At 35.9% G+C, this 16711-nt stretch overlaps 1 protein-coding gene across 5 annotated transcripts in view; it reads right to left on the bottom strand.

The window, feature by feature from the left end:
* Positions 1-16711, bottom strand: part of enah (ENAH actin regulator) — a 138378-nt gene that overhangs the window by 61043 nt on the left and 60624 nt on the right. For all 5 annotated transcript variants that reach the window (XM_052095378.1, XM_052095377.1, XM_052095375.1 and 2 more), the window contains exon 2: positions 9124-9289. In XM_052095378.1, coding sequence (XP_051951338.1) covers positions 9124-9289 — 166 coding nt within the window. The remainder of the gene's footprint in view (positions 1-9123; positions 9290-16711) is intronic.

Genomic DNA, 16711 nt, shown 5'->3' with positions numbered 1-16711 from the left:
TTCTATACAAAATTGTCACTTTCACACGTTACGTTAAGGCTTTCCGATAAAACCCATGAGCCCTTATTTCACATGAAGAAAGGCCTATGAGATTCTGTGTTTCTTCATTCTATCATCTCGGGCCAGTGTTGTAGTACTCAAAATCTGTCTTTGTCTTGAGACTACAAGATGGTAGAAGAGTTTTAAAGTTGCCAACTGAGTATTTTATGTATAGTAATTTATGCAACCAGTTTAAATATTTTGTCCATCATAACATTAATCATCACACTTGTAGTAAAAACATTCAGTCAGTGAACCGAATGAATGAATAGAATACAACAGGTGTATTGTTTTACTCAAAGACTAAAAAATGTTTATTTGTGCACAACATAGAGTTACAGAGGTTATGAACAGATTACGTGTCATATTTCTCTCATGAAACATAAAAAGAATGAGAAACTGTTACATACGATTACTAAAAGCAAATAATCCTGTTTTAAACAAGTCCAAAAACACTGCGATTCGATGTGTAGATTCTGAGGTACTGTAATCTTCACGGAGCACGTTTGACATCTGAACCAGTTACTGGAGGCCGGGCGGCTGCTTCCGGGTCCTATAGTGCCTGCCGGATCCAACCTCTGTCAGTGCGAATTGTGTTTTCTTTCTCTCTATCAACAACATGATTTTGACCCAGTGTGACTTATAATCAGGTGTGACTTTATTTCCAGAAAATATAGTAAATAAATAAAAAAATAAAAGATGTATTTGCTGTGTCGTTGCAAGAATTAATTTGCAAGAACAAATCTACAAATTGGAAAAGACAGTTTCTCATTTTTCGTTTTTCATAATCCAATTAGCGCTCTTGGCATCTGTGACCTCATTATACAGCGTATCTATGTTACTTGCATTTTTTCATAGCCGAATTTCAAACATTACGAGTTCACGCTATGTAGACAGAAAACATGGACAAGTTTTTGAAAAGGAAAACCATTAACGATGGTTATGTGTTATAGTGGTGTGCCATGGCATTTTTTAATCAAAAAAAGTGTGCTGTGGCACACTTGAGGTTGGGAAACACTGACCTAAACCACACAGAGTTCATCTGCAAAAAGGCATCCAAAAGAAAACAACAAGAAGTTTGTCAATTCTACAACGCAATGCTTACTGAGATGGCTGGGACCACATCAAACTTTTATCAGCACTTAGAAAGGAAGCATAAAGGTAAGCTAAGTGTAAGTGATGCTAGCAAAGCTAGCTAGTTAACGTTAGCAATCTGCCTCTTGCTGCATTCCATTCAACTTGGAATGTTACTATATTGTTTAAGAAAAGACAGAGAAAAGTGAAGACTTTGTTTGATATATTCTGTACTTAATGATGGTTTATGGGGGAGGATTCATCCAGAAAACCTGATGTGATGCTTGTACAATTTGTTTTATTTTTTTAGGTGGATGGTAAAACTTGGAAAAGGAGTGTTGAATAAAGATGGTTAAATTTCAACTCCTTAGTGTTTGTTTGCTCATAGAAAACAAAGGATAATTCACACATATAACTCACCTCTACAATGCCTTTTGATTACTTTATCAAGACATTTCTCATGACACACACACACACACACACACACACACACACACACACACACACACACACACACACAGTGGGTGTTTTTATGGGAATATGGATCTTTTAGATAAATTTGTGGAGTGCGAATGGTTTGCATGTTCCACGTTTTATTGTGTGTCTTGAGGTGTGGGACTCGCCCTGCCTTGGTCTTGGTCTCAGCTTGGTCTCAAGCTCTCAAAGTCTTGGTCTTGTCTCGGTCTCAGTTTAGGTGGTCTTGACAACAACACTGTCTCCAGCATGACACAGGGCTCCTCTGTGTCACTGCGTGTCATTTACACTGCGTGTATGAACCCACAACGACAAATAACATTTGCCATTACACGAGCACATTGCATTCACTAAAATCCTTGCTTATATTTTCACAGGAGTTTGGCACGAACCTACGCAAAGGGGACATGTATCACAGCCCTTCATGCTTGGTTCAGAAGAGGTTAAGAGCTGCACTTAGTCCGCAGTGTTGTTCAGCGAGACAGTCGGAGTACATTTGAACGACTGAGACACTGAAATGTGCCAAAATGTGACTGGATTTTGATGTGCACAATAATCTCAGTTAAATAACCATGCTCAGATTTTTTTAATAATTGTTACAGCCCTAAAAAGGACAAACTACAGATTGAAAAATGCTAGATGTAGCACCTTTATTCTTGCAGATACAAAAAAAATTATTAGTTTTTCTGTCAGCTCGAACCAGTCTGGCCATCATCAAGGCGTTTCTGTCTGCAGAACTGACTCTCACTGGATACTTTTTGATTGTTTGTTTGTTTGTGGCACCATTCTGAGTAAACTCTAGTCTAGAGACTGTTGTGCAACAATCCCAGGAGATCAGGAATTACAGAAATACTCAAACCAGCCCTTCTGACACCAAAAATTATGCCACGGTCAAAATCACTAAGATACATTTTTTCCCCATTCTGATGGTCTATTGACTGAAGCTCCAGACCCATATCTGCATGATTGGCTGATTATATAATCGCAAGAATAGGTAGGTGCACATGTGTTCCTAACCAAGTGCACCGTGATTGTATGTTGGGCCTGATTGTATGTTGTATGTTGATTGTAATGTTAGATTTTAATGAGAGTTTTGTTTACTTTAGAAATGTTGGTATAATGTTGGGTTACCACTCCAATGTAAAGCATGGGTCCTTAAGCAATCCAGTTAAGAACTACTGTACTAAATGACTACTTACTGGCACCCTTGAAGGCATAGATCTGAAGACATTAGTCAGCTATATATAGATGACAAGGGTATCGTAGGTGTCAAACACAAAATACGTGTTGACATTTGGTTTGCGTGTGGTCCCATCAACACTATTCTTTTTAGCAATTAAACTGCCACGCATGGCTCATCAACAAATGTCAGTGAGTTTCCTGAAGTAATCTGATACGCACTGTCCTCGGATATCACTGTGATGATTGTGCGGTTCATGAATTATTAATGTGACCATGATGAAATGGGCCAAGCTACTTTCAGAGGAAAGAAAAAGGCTTTCCACAGAAGGGCAGAAAGGCACTGAATAACCATAAAATAGCAATGAGTCATTTACATGGTTACCTCCTCTCTAGAATTAGTGTAACAGGAAGCTTCATACATGGACAAATCCGTATAAATGCATTAAGTTGTCTACCTGTAAGTGCACGTTACTTTACACTTTACTAAAAGTGCTCAAATTTGCTTATCCAAACAATGGAATCAAAAAAGGTTTCTTGTTCGGTTCATTTCTTTTAAAGAAATGAACATGAGGAAAGAACCAGGCCAGACACAAATTTAACTAATATGTAACACAGCCTGAAGTGAATTGTGTGACGTGAACACTAATTTTAGCACACAGAGCCGAATATACAGTGTAGATATATCATACTATTAAATCAGTTCCACTTTCCAAACTCAGGCCATTGGTTGAGTTATTGTTTCCATGTTGAGATGCTCAAACTAATCAGGCTATCTCTGCATGGGAGTGTTCAGGAAACCTGTTTGAAAATAATTCCCGTTTGATGATGCGAGTGGTGCCGAAATTTCACTTTTAGTGCAGAACACCATGTTTAAATTGCAAAAAAAAAAAAAAAATACAAAAAAAAAATCTTAGCTGTTGTTCAAACGGAATTCATATATATTTTTTGGCATTCATTTTCAGTTGTTTCTTTGACCGCTGCGTCTTGATTTTTTTAGCGTCTCGCACAGAAGCGTCACGTTTTAGATGCCATGTAATTTTTAAAAAGAATGTCAACTTTTAAAAATGTGTCTTGAGACACCTGTTCTGTTCTATTTGCTGCGCTGCATCCAGCCATTTAATTAGTGCAACAACACATTCAGTCTGAATGCCAACTCATAGAGCAGTAGCTTACAGTACTACACCACTGGGACTGGAGATACAAGTCAGCTGTGTCTCTCTCTGTCTTTGCATGAAGCATAGGACTTCAGTCTATGTGTTCCCTATCAAATAAATAAAACAAATTGAGATTAGAAAAGAAAAGATTCTAGGGAACCAAAGCTGAAGCCAGTAATTTACAATCTAACAAATATAGTTAAAATAGGATCCAATTGTATCAGCATTATCAGATTGTGATAATGTAATGCAGAGATGTATGCTTCAATTACATAATTTATTAAAAAAGTCCAGATTAACCAGTTGTTCATTGCATTGTAGTTTTTTATTGTAGGATTGGTCCTTACAGAAACCTAAAAATGCATGTGAAATCTGGATTTGATTTAGCTTCAAGTGTCACTCACCTCAAAACTACAGTATTAAAGGCATTTGATCATACATTAGTCACACATTATTATGCTGGCCATGGAAAAGTTCACCACACACACACACACACACACACACACACACACAACACCAAGATGTTACAGGCTAGATTCAGCCTATTCATTCCCCAGACTGTATCCTTCATGTGAACAAAGAGATATGACATTCAATTATAGGCCAAATAGAAAACTCTGACCTACACAGCATCCCAGGGGACAACAAAAATGCATTATAAGCTTGATTCAACATTAATAGAATGTCCCTTAACCAAGCATTCTATAGTTGAGGTATTTGGGTAGTAAAAACGCAGAAGATAATGACGTTTCTCCAACCACTTTAGGGAGTTTACAAAACAAACAAAATTGCGAAGGAAGGTTAAAGGGTTGCTGAAACAGCACATACCACTCAGATGTGCACATGCATTTGGCAGAAACTCCAAGGTAGATGTTTCAGCAACCACATCAACATTTATATACATAGGCTAGAATATATAAGTACAGCCATTTCTAGGGCTGGGAATCAATTTTTTTTGATTCCGAGGCATTGGGAATCGAGAATAGACTGCAAAGCTTGGAATCGATTCTACACATTCCCGAAGCCTTAACAGGAGTAATTCAAATTACAAAAAGATTATAAATTGACTCTAGCTAAAGGGTCATAATATCCCAACTGATTTTGTAGTCAGTCAGGCATCAGAAAATCCGCTCTGTTTGTTCATCTGTATGAAGCAATCGCTCAAGCCCTTCAACAAATAAGTCAGCTGCTTTCTAGACCGATATAGTCTGTCGGTATTTTACTTAAGATTAAATAAAGTAGAATGCCAAATTTGTGACAGAAAATTGGCATATAATAGTAACTTTACTAATGTTACAACATTTGTCTGCAACCAGGAGATGGCAGATGAAGATCAAGCAACAGTGAGTTAGTTACATTGCATGAAATAATCCTGTTTTAAAAGATACTTTTTTTTTCTCCATAAAACTAAAGTTACTTGTATAAACCTCATTCTAAAGAAGAACTGATGAGTGGAAACAGGCAATTTCATCAATAGGCCCAAGTCATTCATGCAATCATAAATGGTGCAAAGACCTCTTATATTACGCCGTTTAATAAGAGATTTAACTTCACCTTTTTCTGGAATCGATAAGGCTTGGTCATTTCTCAGTAATAAGGACCCTAGAAGTTTCTAAGGCAGATTTAGTTTTTTCTGGCAACACTGTTTTCTGAACTTAAATATGGCAGATTTATTTGAGATACTTTAATAGCATTTAAATGGGACCATGGTGAAAATGAAGCTTCTCAATTGCCACCTTGAAACCAGAGTTCCAAAACAAAGTTCTTTTGGGGAATAATTTGATATTTAGGATTCAATGTCCGCACTGTCATTTTGCAAGTAATGCAATGGGATCAAATCTACATTGGTTGCCATAGCAATAACTAAAGGGCAGTTCAGACCAAACACCATCTTGTGCACAAAAAAAAGGTAGATGCATAAAGCAGAGCGTTGAAAAGTTGAAGTTGTTTTGAAAGTTGAAGTTGTTTTGAAATTGACATGGCATCTTAAAAAAAAAAACACTGAACTCCTGCACTTAACACTGAAATAATGCTAGACGTGGCGCAACAGTCAAATATGTCCATATAGCGCACTTGTACATAGGCAAACAATAGAAATAGATGGACACAAAAAAGCATTCGGTGTAAACGGCCCATTAGTTCAAGTTAATTGAAATTGAAACATTTCATTAGGTTTTTTGCTGTTTAGTCGAACAACAAGTGGCTCACAGTTGGAAATGCCAAAATGTCAGATTTTTACTGCACAAGTACATGTGATGCATTTTATGTTTTAGTGATCAGTACCGCACGACTGGTATCTCTGTGTGACCAATTAATGTCTTGATGTTCATCTCTGTTTAGGAAATAGATTGCGTCAAATGGTAGTTGTGCTCTGGTTATCAAAAATTTAATTTATGCATTTGGCAGATGCTTTTATCCAAAGCAACTTACAGTGCACTTATTACAGGGACAATCCCCAGAGCAATCTGGAGTTAAGTGCCTTGCTCAAGGACACAATGGTGGTGGCAGTAGGGATCGAACCAGCAATCTTTTGATTAACAGTTATGTGCTTTAGCCCACTATGCCACCATCACTCCTATTGTTATTTACTAAATTATTTACAAAATATAAATAATTTTTCAATAAAGATAATTCATTTTAAATAATTTGCTACAGTCAAGGTAAACTGTGATTTGGTTTCCCAAATCCAGAATAGGAAAAAAAATATTGTTGAGTACACACAGCATTTTTTTAAATGCACATTGGACCACTAAATCAAAAATGAAGAGCATTTTTCAGAATGAAGCCAAGCATTATACTCTTGCAATCACAACAAAAACAGGCATGTTGCTCATTAGAGATGCTATTTTCTTTAAACTACCCTGCTGATCTGTGAGCCATTCAAACCCCCTCATGTTCAGTGTCATGGGTCATTGCAAGCACTGCAGTGAAACACAACCCTCTCTGCAGGGGAAGCCAAAAGGGCCAAGCATACAGTCCCTCAGTTATACCTGGTGGATGTGGACTGTCTGTAAAAGGTTCAAAATATCTGACGATGTGCCTAAAAACGACCATTATCTGGGACTATAATCAAAATCTACCACTCAGTATGCCTCTTATTGCTCTTATCCCTTATTTCGTAAAGCTCAAGTGTGTAATTTCTGAACCACTAGCATCAACAACTGGAAATATTTCAAACTGCTATTGCATAGCTTGTGAGGTTTAGAAGAGTGCGGGATTGACTGAAAAACCAATTAATTATAAGGACATTTAATTTTCTTGAAATTACACAAATACAGACAAGCATGTTGACATTGCAACTAAACTAGACTTCCTGTCACACAAAAAGACAAAGTCAAAGTAAGATAGACATGAAAGACCCTCGGCTAATAAAAGAACAAAGTCCTAGTGAAATTGCTGTCTCTAATTCTACAGACATGTTTTGAAACAAGAACAACATATTTTGTCTTGAGTGTAGTTTGCATCAAAAGGCAAATTTGACCTCATACTGACCTCAAAATAAACATTAAAAAAACACCACATGCATTTTCTAAACGTCCACTTGGACGTTTCTTACTATGGATGGGCATTTTGGTCATTTTGTCTACTCAAGTACTCAGTCTTTAGCTACTGCATTGCATTTCAATGTTGTTCTAATGTCTTGGAAATTCATTATTATAGACTGTTATAAAGTAGTCTATTACAAAAAGTTAAAAAAGAAGGCATAATCAAAATCTAATGCTGGACAACTCAATGAAAGAATGCTCAGTAAGCATGTCTCTGCTCTTCCATCAGGTTACCGTTATTCTCTTATTAAGCCCACACCACTGTTTTGTCATGGATGGATGAACAGTGAATTTTTTTAAAACTTGTCTTAACTATCACATTTGTAATACACCATGTTAAAAGAGGTTCACACAAAATGTTTAATTCTCTTATCATTTAATCACCCTCATGCCATCCCAGTTGTGTATTACTTACTTTCTTTATTCTGCTGAACACAAATTAATAAAAAAATGGTCCACACAATACAAGTGAATGGTGGCAAAAACTTTGAAAGTCCAAAAAGCAATATAAAGGCAGCATAAAAGTAATCTTTATGAATCCAGTGGTTAAATCTATGTCTTCTGAAGTGATATGATAGGTGTGGGTGAGAAACATATCAATATGTAAGTCCTTTTTTACTATAAATCTCCACTTTCACTTCCACATAATTCTTTAGTTTATGGCAATTCACATTCTTTGCGTCGCCACCTACTGGGCAGGGAGGATAATTTATAGTAAAAAAAGACTTACATATTGTTTAAGTCTGTTTCTCACTGTTTCTCACTTTTCATATAACATATGAAGACATGTATTTAACCACTTGAGTTACTGGATTCCTTTTATGCAGCCTTTGTGCTTTTTGGACCTTCAAAGTTCTGACCACCATTCACTTGCATTGTATGGACCTACAGAGCTACAGAGATATTCTTCTAAAAATCTTTTTTTGTGTTCTGCTGAAGAAAGAAAGTCATACACATCTGGGATGGCATAAGGGCGTGTAAATGAAAAAGATTTTTCATATTTGGTGAACTATGAAAATAGTTTTAGTTTTGAAGACCTTGCGTTCTGTTCCATTCAGCTGTGATCCATCCAGGACCAGCAATTTTAAAGAACTCGCCTGGCGTGTGCACACTACTCTAGAGTGTTGAGTGCTGTCTCTGCCCCGGACAGAAAGTCACAGTGTGCTGTGTTGGAGCTTGTTGATGTGATAATTCAGACCACAAGTTCCAATGAAAATTATGACACAATCAATTTCAAAATTAATAAACAAAGACCCTCCTCTTTGACACATGTGTGTTATTGCTGTCACTTCCTAGTACTCGAGCCCATCCCTACTTCTTACTGGAGAAATGTGCAAATATGCAATAACTAAGCTGTAACAGGTACTTTACAAATATAATTTATTTAACTGTTCCACATCTCAATTTAAGGGAGTCTTTTCTGTTACAACATTTCTGCCACACTTCGTACTTTTGTACTTATCAAAAACATATTCCCCAAAAAACGTCCCACAATGTTATATGAACATTGATAAATAATCTGAAAAATCTATTGCATCAACCTGTGAATCTTGACTTGAAGTGTTGAAATTTTTCAGCAGCAGAAGTTGTTTAGCAATTCATCATACAAATCAACAGTTTCCAACTCATTTAGGCCACAGCTCCTCTTTTCTTACCTGGTGGTCCTGAATTTTACGCCCCACTACTCTGAAGGCATTGTTGCCGGTATGGTGATAGATGTGGACTCGACTGAAGCCCGTGGATCCACCAGCCGGAACCCATTTCTTATTGGCGTCGTCATATACCATGACAGCAGCCCGTGCCTGACAGATGCTTTGCTCACTGAAACGAAAAAAAAGGGAGACACATTCATGATTGGATGACAGAAAACAAATTTGCCTTGAGAATGATGGAAACAAAAAACACAACATCACAACTTCACTCAATAAACCTCAACTGCTTCAAGAACAACATCCATACGAGTATACAAACCCATTCAGCAGCAGACAGAGTCTGATGTAGTAGTAAACTTGGGGTTTACAGCATTACATTTAATGAGCAGACATCAGAAGTTAACTGTCCACAAATCCATGCAGAGAGCTGAAGTTAATTGTTCCTCCAATCATGGAAATCTTAAATCACTGAGAGGCTGTGCTGAGGAAGCTGATTTTAAACCGTAACTTGTCAAGCTACAAGCTACTCGTAATTTGAAGAAGTTCAATTTCAGTCTTAAACTACCCTTATGAAAGCAGAGCACTCTGTAAGTTACTAAAAAAGTAGATACATTTATGCCAATGGAAATATAGAATAGTATTCAAACAGATCAATATGTACTAAACACCTCCATTAAATGTAAATAATAATAATTATAAAAATTTCAATGAACTGTCCAAAACTTATAAGAGTGGATACAAGATGAAAATAATAATTGGAAGAATTGTTTATTTATCTCTAATAGCAAATTCTAGATAATTGGCTCAGTTTGCTGTTAATTTGAGTAGGCAATACAATAATAGAAAAAAAAAAATACAAATGGAAAAACCTTGCAATTTTTAGTTTATTACTTGACAATGCTGCCGAGAAGTAACTTTCCATCATGTGATTCAGCATTAGCATTCAAGAGCAGTAGAACTTTATAGGTCACACTTTCATTATGCAGTCACCCATTAAATGTACACACTGAAAATCAATTTCCCCGTCTCTCTGCTCACTTTGCACTATAGGGAAATCCTGCCTTGCATATAACACTAAATTATTAACAGTGACTTCAACTCCCACTGCTTTAATACAATAGGAAAAGAGCCACTGAAAGATGCTTCCAAATATTTTATCATGTGATCACAAGGAAGCAACAATTTTAATGTAGGTGGGAAAAGGGGGAGTGAGTGAGTGAGTGAGTGAGTGAGTGAGTGAGTGAGTGAGTGAGTGAGTGAGTGAGTGAGAGAGAGAGTGGAATGTATTTGGACCTTGTTAAAAATCTTCTGTTTGCTCATGTCCTCAAACTATAGAAACCTTAAAAAACGATTAATGCCATATTTCATCTGGAACTGTGTTAATATTAGCATTAACTGGTCTAATCTGGGGTGTACACTGTACAATTGTTTTTCTGTCCTTTATAATTGTTGCTTGTCAAAATGTATGATTTGACCCAAGTGACAAATATAAAAAGCCAAGGCAACTACAGTATATTTCATTAATGGTCTTTAATGTGAACTTTTAAGATATATATCTTAATAGTGATATAATAGCTATATTCTTAGCACTGACTGCAAGTTTGACATAAATTGTGTCAGGTTCTGACATACTAATTGACTAACTGAAAATTTTAAACCAACCCAAGCAATATACTTGCACTAATGTTAGCAGTGTTTTGCTTGGAAAAGAAAAGAAAAGAAAACAACATCCAAACCAGTATGACTTCTTCAGTGGAACACAAAAGGAAACATTCGGCAGAAAGTCCCAATCGCCCTTCAACTTTAATCTTTTTTCCATACAATGAAAGTGAATGGTGACTAGGGCTGTCAAAACTACTAAATCCGATTGATTATTAATTGTCAAACGAATAATTGCAATTATGACGATTTATTGTCTGTTTTTGGGTTGTCATGATTGTGATGGTTAATTGTTGGTTTTTGGACTTTTACACTTATGAAGAAGTACTTTATTCATATTTAACTTTTACATGATTTCCTTTTAGGCTTTAAAAACATGTGAATGACATAAAAATATTTCAAATATCAAAAATACTTCTGTTCTCTTTTTGGTTAACTTTAGTCTTGGTCCATTTTGTATTTACACTCTTGCTGTTGGAATCCAGCCAACCTGAATAGCTACTATATCAAATCATATCACATGTATGCAATAGTAAAATATTTCCATCTAAAATTTGTATCTTTTACACATTACTTTGTGGCTCTTTGATTAAGCCAACGATCCCTTATTTCACATGAAGAAAGACCTTTGAGATTCTGTGTTTCTTCATTCTATCATCTGGGATGTGAAACAGAGCTCTTCTCTGTCAGTGTGTGTAATTAACAGTGTGTGTATGAAGCCACAACGATAAAAAAACATTTGCCATTACATGATCATTACATTAAAGTGAAACCAGAGCGCTTTACATTCACAAAAAATTCCTTGTTTATATTGTCGCACGAATCTCCGCAGGCAGTATTTGGACAGTAAAATGGGATTGAAATTTAAAAAACATGATAAATCACATTTCTCTCAAATAACCATGGTTAGATCAAATAACCGCAATAAGACAATTATTGGCTGCCCTTCTACATAACATCTACGTTTTCATTACACAGAAGAATGTAAGTCATACAGGTTTGGAACTACATGAAGATGAGTAAATTATAACAGAATTTTCATTTTTGGGTGAACTACTCCTTAAATATTCTTGTACGAGAAACAGGCTGTTCACAACTGGGGAGAATCAGAAACCACACAGCAAACATTGTCAAGTTAATCTGGTATATATAATAATTAATCATGACCAAGCACTCCGGAATATACATTAACAGACTGTGGAGTGCTTTGTTTTGTTGTTCTGTGAAATGAGGACTGAGATAAGATCCTAGGATCATCCGCCTAGCAGATAAAGGCTAATCTAACAGGACTGTCCACAGAGACTCATCTCTGCACTTTAATTAAGAAACAGGAATGCGGGACAGGTTCTCTGGTGATCTATGCCATATTACAATATAATTGATGGCAGACAGTCAGGCAGCTAATAACTAACACAGAACTGGATGAGGGAATGAAGCCATGACACATCTACAAAAACCCCAACTCCTAAAATGAATTTATGACTCAAAGAATAAAAATTTACATTCTGCACCATCACTAGGCCCATGCAGTTCCTGTATCCTTGGCTGTAGGGCTGCAACTAATGATTATTTTGATAACTGATTAATCTAACAATTATTAGAACGATTGAGTATTCAGCGATTATTGCAACGATTAATCATTAGTTCTTAACCGATTATTAAGCTTGTCCCACGACTTAAAAGGTTGTCTTCAGTGTCGGGTGTAATGCATTACCAAGTAATTAATTACTGTAATCAAATTAATATTTCCATTGAAAATTAAAGGGATTACTCTTAATATTTCAGAAATGTAATTTGTTATTTCTGATGTAATTGCGTTAAATACCGTATAGACTATAGAAAAATTCTATATAAAACAACAGTGAATTTAAAATCGAAATGTCTTAGTACAGTAATCTAATTACACTGTAGAAGATGTAATTAGTAGTTAGTAATTAATTGCTTTTTTAGAGTAACTTACCCAACTCTGGTTGTATTAAACATACTTACTAACAATACAGAGGACAAAATCATCTTTTAAATATACCTCTAAATGACAGTCACTGAATTAAAGGGAAAAAAATACTTTTTATTAAGTTAAATTCAGTAAACAAATTCATTGCATATAAATAATTTATTTTAAATATTTTCTTTTAAGACTTGCTTTAAAAGAATTGTAACAGGTAATGAATGGGTAAGGAGGCGGGAACCCACTGAACAGTCAACATAATGAGTTTAATGAGTGCCAGCGGTGCGTCATCACGGCCCAGCCACGCCCTTCTCCTCGTGACACTCCTCCCCACCTGATTCAGTTTCACTCTCTCCCTCTTAGATTGGGACACGTCACGCAACTCATAGAAGAGGCGTTGATCGCACAGAGACATGACAGTTTCGGAGTTTGTAGTTATTTACATGACCTGCTTCCTTATTATTTGAACTTAAATAAAGCTATAATGAATTAAATATATCTATTTAAGATATAAATGCTGGGGTGTTTCATTTAAAGATGCTCGACATGCAAGTTTTGCTTCAGCAGAGCAGCAGCTCCTGCTACATTTATTCCACAACGAGAGTGCTTCTGTATGTACTTATTCTGTATTTTTGTATTATAATTCCCTCATACTTTCGATCTACATCACCTGAAGCTGTTTGGTAAGTTTAGAGTGCATCTGGACTGTGATCTGTGTAATTCTTCCTCTCCTCAGCAGCGTTCCTCTCACGTGTCATAATTAAGATTTTAATATGATACATTTTATGTTAAAAGAGATCAAACGACTGTTCGACAATGAAAATTTTTGTTGCAAATTTTTTTCTTGCCGATGTAGTAGATAACGCGACTACTCATTTCAGCCATACTTGGCTGTAGCCTTGAACAGAGAAGTATGTCTCAATGGACAAATATATTAGACACTGTTTTGTAAGCTCAGAGTACATTACACTGAAAAACACTGGTCATTTTATATCTGTAATTTTTGTGCAAATAAATGCTAAACTGTTGTAATCTGTATTTAGAATATGTGACTGGTCTTTTGCATTTTAATAACTTTTTGAGTCGTATTCCACAACGTTGACTCACAAATATAAGTGCTTAGATAGATTAACACATACATATTGAGGATGGTTCGATGGCATGTGTGTGAGACTATTGGTGTCAAACCATGTCTCAAATGAGCACGGTCAAATTCATGACACATTGCGAAATTCTCACGCAATAAATGACTGCTGCACAAACATTTTGTAGGTTTAGCCATTGAGTGAAAACATGTCCCTCTGTTAGCCATGCAGCTTCTAAAACTCGTTAGTTAACTCGGTATCAACTCATTCACTTGAAGTGCTTGAGAGTTTGAAGGGCTCGTCTAATATCACATGGCCACAAAGTCTCATGAATAATATGAGACACTGATGGTGCAACGATGCACTAGTGTGTGGAAACAAGCCCTATTATGTTGACTATGTTCATTTTAAACCTGGAAGACGAAAATAGTGAAAAATTTGCTATTTTTGGCCTACTGCAAATTAACCATTTACTAACTAAAATTGAAATTAATGGATGCTAACAGTCTTCATTATTAACATTATGTGAAACATACATATCTGTTCACATCTCAGATAATGGAGTTAAGTGTTTCATGACCCTTTTAACATGAGAAAATGTCCTGCATGAATGACCCCTAAGAAGTCATTTATTACAATTGAACTTGTAATCGTAAAATATTTTTTTTTTAAAGTGCATAATGACGACAATTATATCAAATAATTACGAATGGATAAATAATCACAAACTGCATACTTTTATCCAAGTGGTTTAAGTGTACTGTATTTTGATTTACAACCCCCAAGGATGAAACAAGAGCACAATTAAAGACACATTGGTGATGATGATCAGCATTTACAGGGTTCAAATCTATAATCTTTCAGTTACCAGGCCAAATCTTTAACCACTATTCCAAACCACCCATTTTGAAGTCGACAGAGCACTGACACAGCAAACTTTCCAGTTTAATCTGTATCTGAGATAATAGACAGTGTTAAGTGCATACCTGTTAACTTAAGCATGAGTGCCATGACAAAAAACGACAAGGACAAGGTAGGATGCTCTGCCAGGTATTAGTCAATTTCATGATACCTGGAAATAGTTTCCGGTATGTCACCAACATCTTACTATGTACATTTAATCTGATGACAATCTTATTCCAGTGGTGCAAATAAATTTCAAGGACACAGAGCGGCAAATACAAGGGATTCTGTGATAAAAGAAAAACTTTACTGGATGTAATAGTCCACACTGCAAAATTATGACAAATATGGAGTCTATGCATGCATTTTCTCATCAATCGCAGGATAAGTAAGCCATTTGCAGCTAAATACCAACAATGCAATTAAACATAGCGCTAGAAAAATATACAGACTGCTGTCAGTATTGTTTGAATTTGTGAAACAATTTTTTATCTCATTACATTTGTTCTCTGAGCAATGGGCATACAGCATTAAGGGAATATGTCAAAATAAAGAGCTTCTCTGTGCTGGAATTAAATGCAAATTAAAACACAGTTTAATATAAATAAGCCTTAATTAAGTAATTAATTACTGGTGTGTGCTTATAGTATGTGAAACGTGTATAAAAAACAGTAGATCCTATTATTCAAATCTTAAATGCTTATGCTTTTCTTCAATGTTCAATTGAACAAATCGCAATAATATATTTATTCAGCCATGCAAAAGGTTAAGACACAGTATGCCAGCACTGGAACTGATTATCCAGCCAAATGTGTTGTACAAACATGCACTGATTTGATATGTTCAAGAATCAGTTAAATCAGTTTGAACTCAATTTTGACAAAATATGTAGTTACGGAGTTATGCCATTTCACAGCAGAAAATTATCAAGGATTTTTAGCAAATAATTGAATCTCTATTTCAATTGAAGTGTTTGACATTTGGATCCAAGACCAACTGAAAAGTTCCTGTTCGGATTTAATTTCTTTGGCTGTAAACAAAACCAATCTGATATAAATACTATCCAAAGCAATGCAGCATTGCAATCAGAAAACAGTTTCATTCCCTCATCACATTAACGCCTCAAAAGCCAAAATACGACAAAACACTTCATGCTGAGGCTGCAGTGATGCAAGAGAAAGCGTTGTCTGCAAAATGCTCTGGGGAAGAGCGTGTAAACCAAGATATGATTATGCAACCAGTGACTGCAACATCAAGAGAAATAATCCTCAACCTTCTACACGGCTCAAACTAACATCCTCGATGACAGCTCCATTGTCTCTGCCTGTGTAATGCACTCATTCACAAATAAACCACACAAGTTAAAATGAAGGGGTGCTTGCCTTATGCTTTGTTTCAAAGCCTAGTAATCTACCTTGAGGTCTATAGCCAACAAATGAGGCTACCTTCTGAGGGACCATTCATACCGAACACATTTTTGCATCCATCTGCACTGATTTTAAATAGTTATTTATTTATTTTTAATCTGTGGGATTTATTCTATTTGCGCAACAATATGTTTGGTGTGAATGACAACAAAAGGTAGCATCTTAACTGAAAAGGACAGTTATAAGTAGTGCCCAACCGATATATCGGCCGATATTAGCCTTTCGCAGATATATCATATCAGTGTATATGTTTACCGATATGTGCAGATATGAAAACTTTTTTCAGAACATATATTATGCAGAAAGCAATGCTTTAGAATTGGTGTCATAATCTAGTTTGTCCAGCAGTACGTGCTCCGACTCTGCAGACAATGCAGAGTTAAGTGGCGTCTTCACAGTAAGTTGCTAACTAGTTTGTGAAATACATACTGGAAAGTTAATAAACAATAACCCCATTATTTTCCCTTTTCAATATAAATAATGTAACGTTAACCCTGTCCCTGACAACCATGTCACTCATGTTTATTGAACCTGTTTGCTATGGTAGCCAGCTGTAGTTTGTCAGAGCA

The sequence above is a fragment of the Xyrauchen texanus genome, chromosome 28, assembly GCF_025860055.1.
Source record: "Xyrauchen texanus isolate HMW12.3.18 chromosome 28, RBS_HiC_50CHRs, whole genome shotgun sequence".
In the NCBI taxonomy this organism is placed as follows: domain Eukaryota; kingdom Metazoa; phylum Chordata; class Actinopteri; order Cypriniformes; family Catostomidae; genus Xyrauchen; species Xyrauchen texanus.
This window is presented reverse-complemented; position numbering and strand designations above follow the sequence as displayed.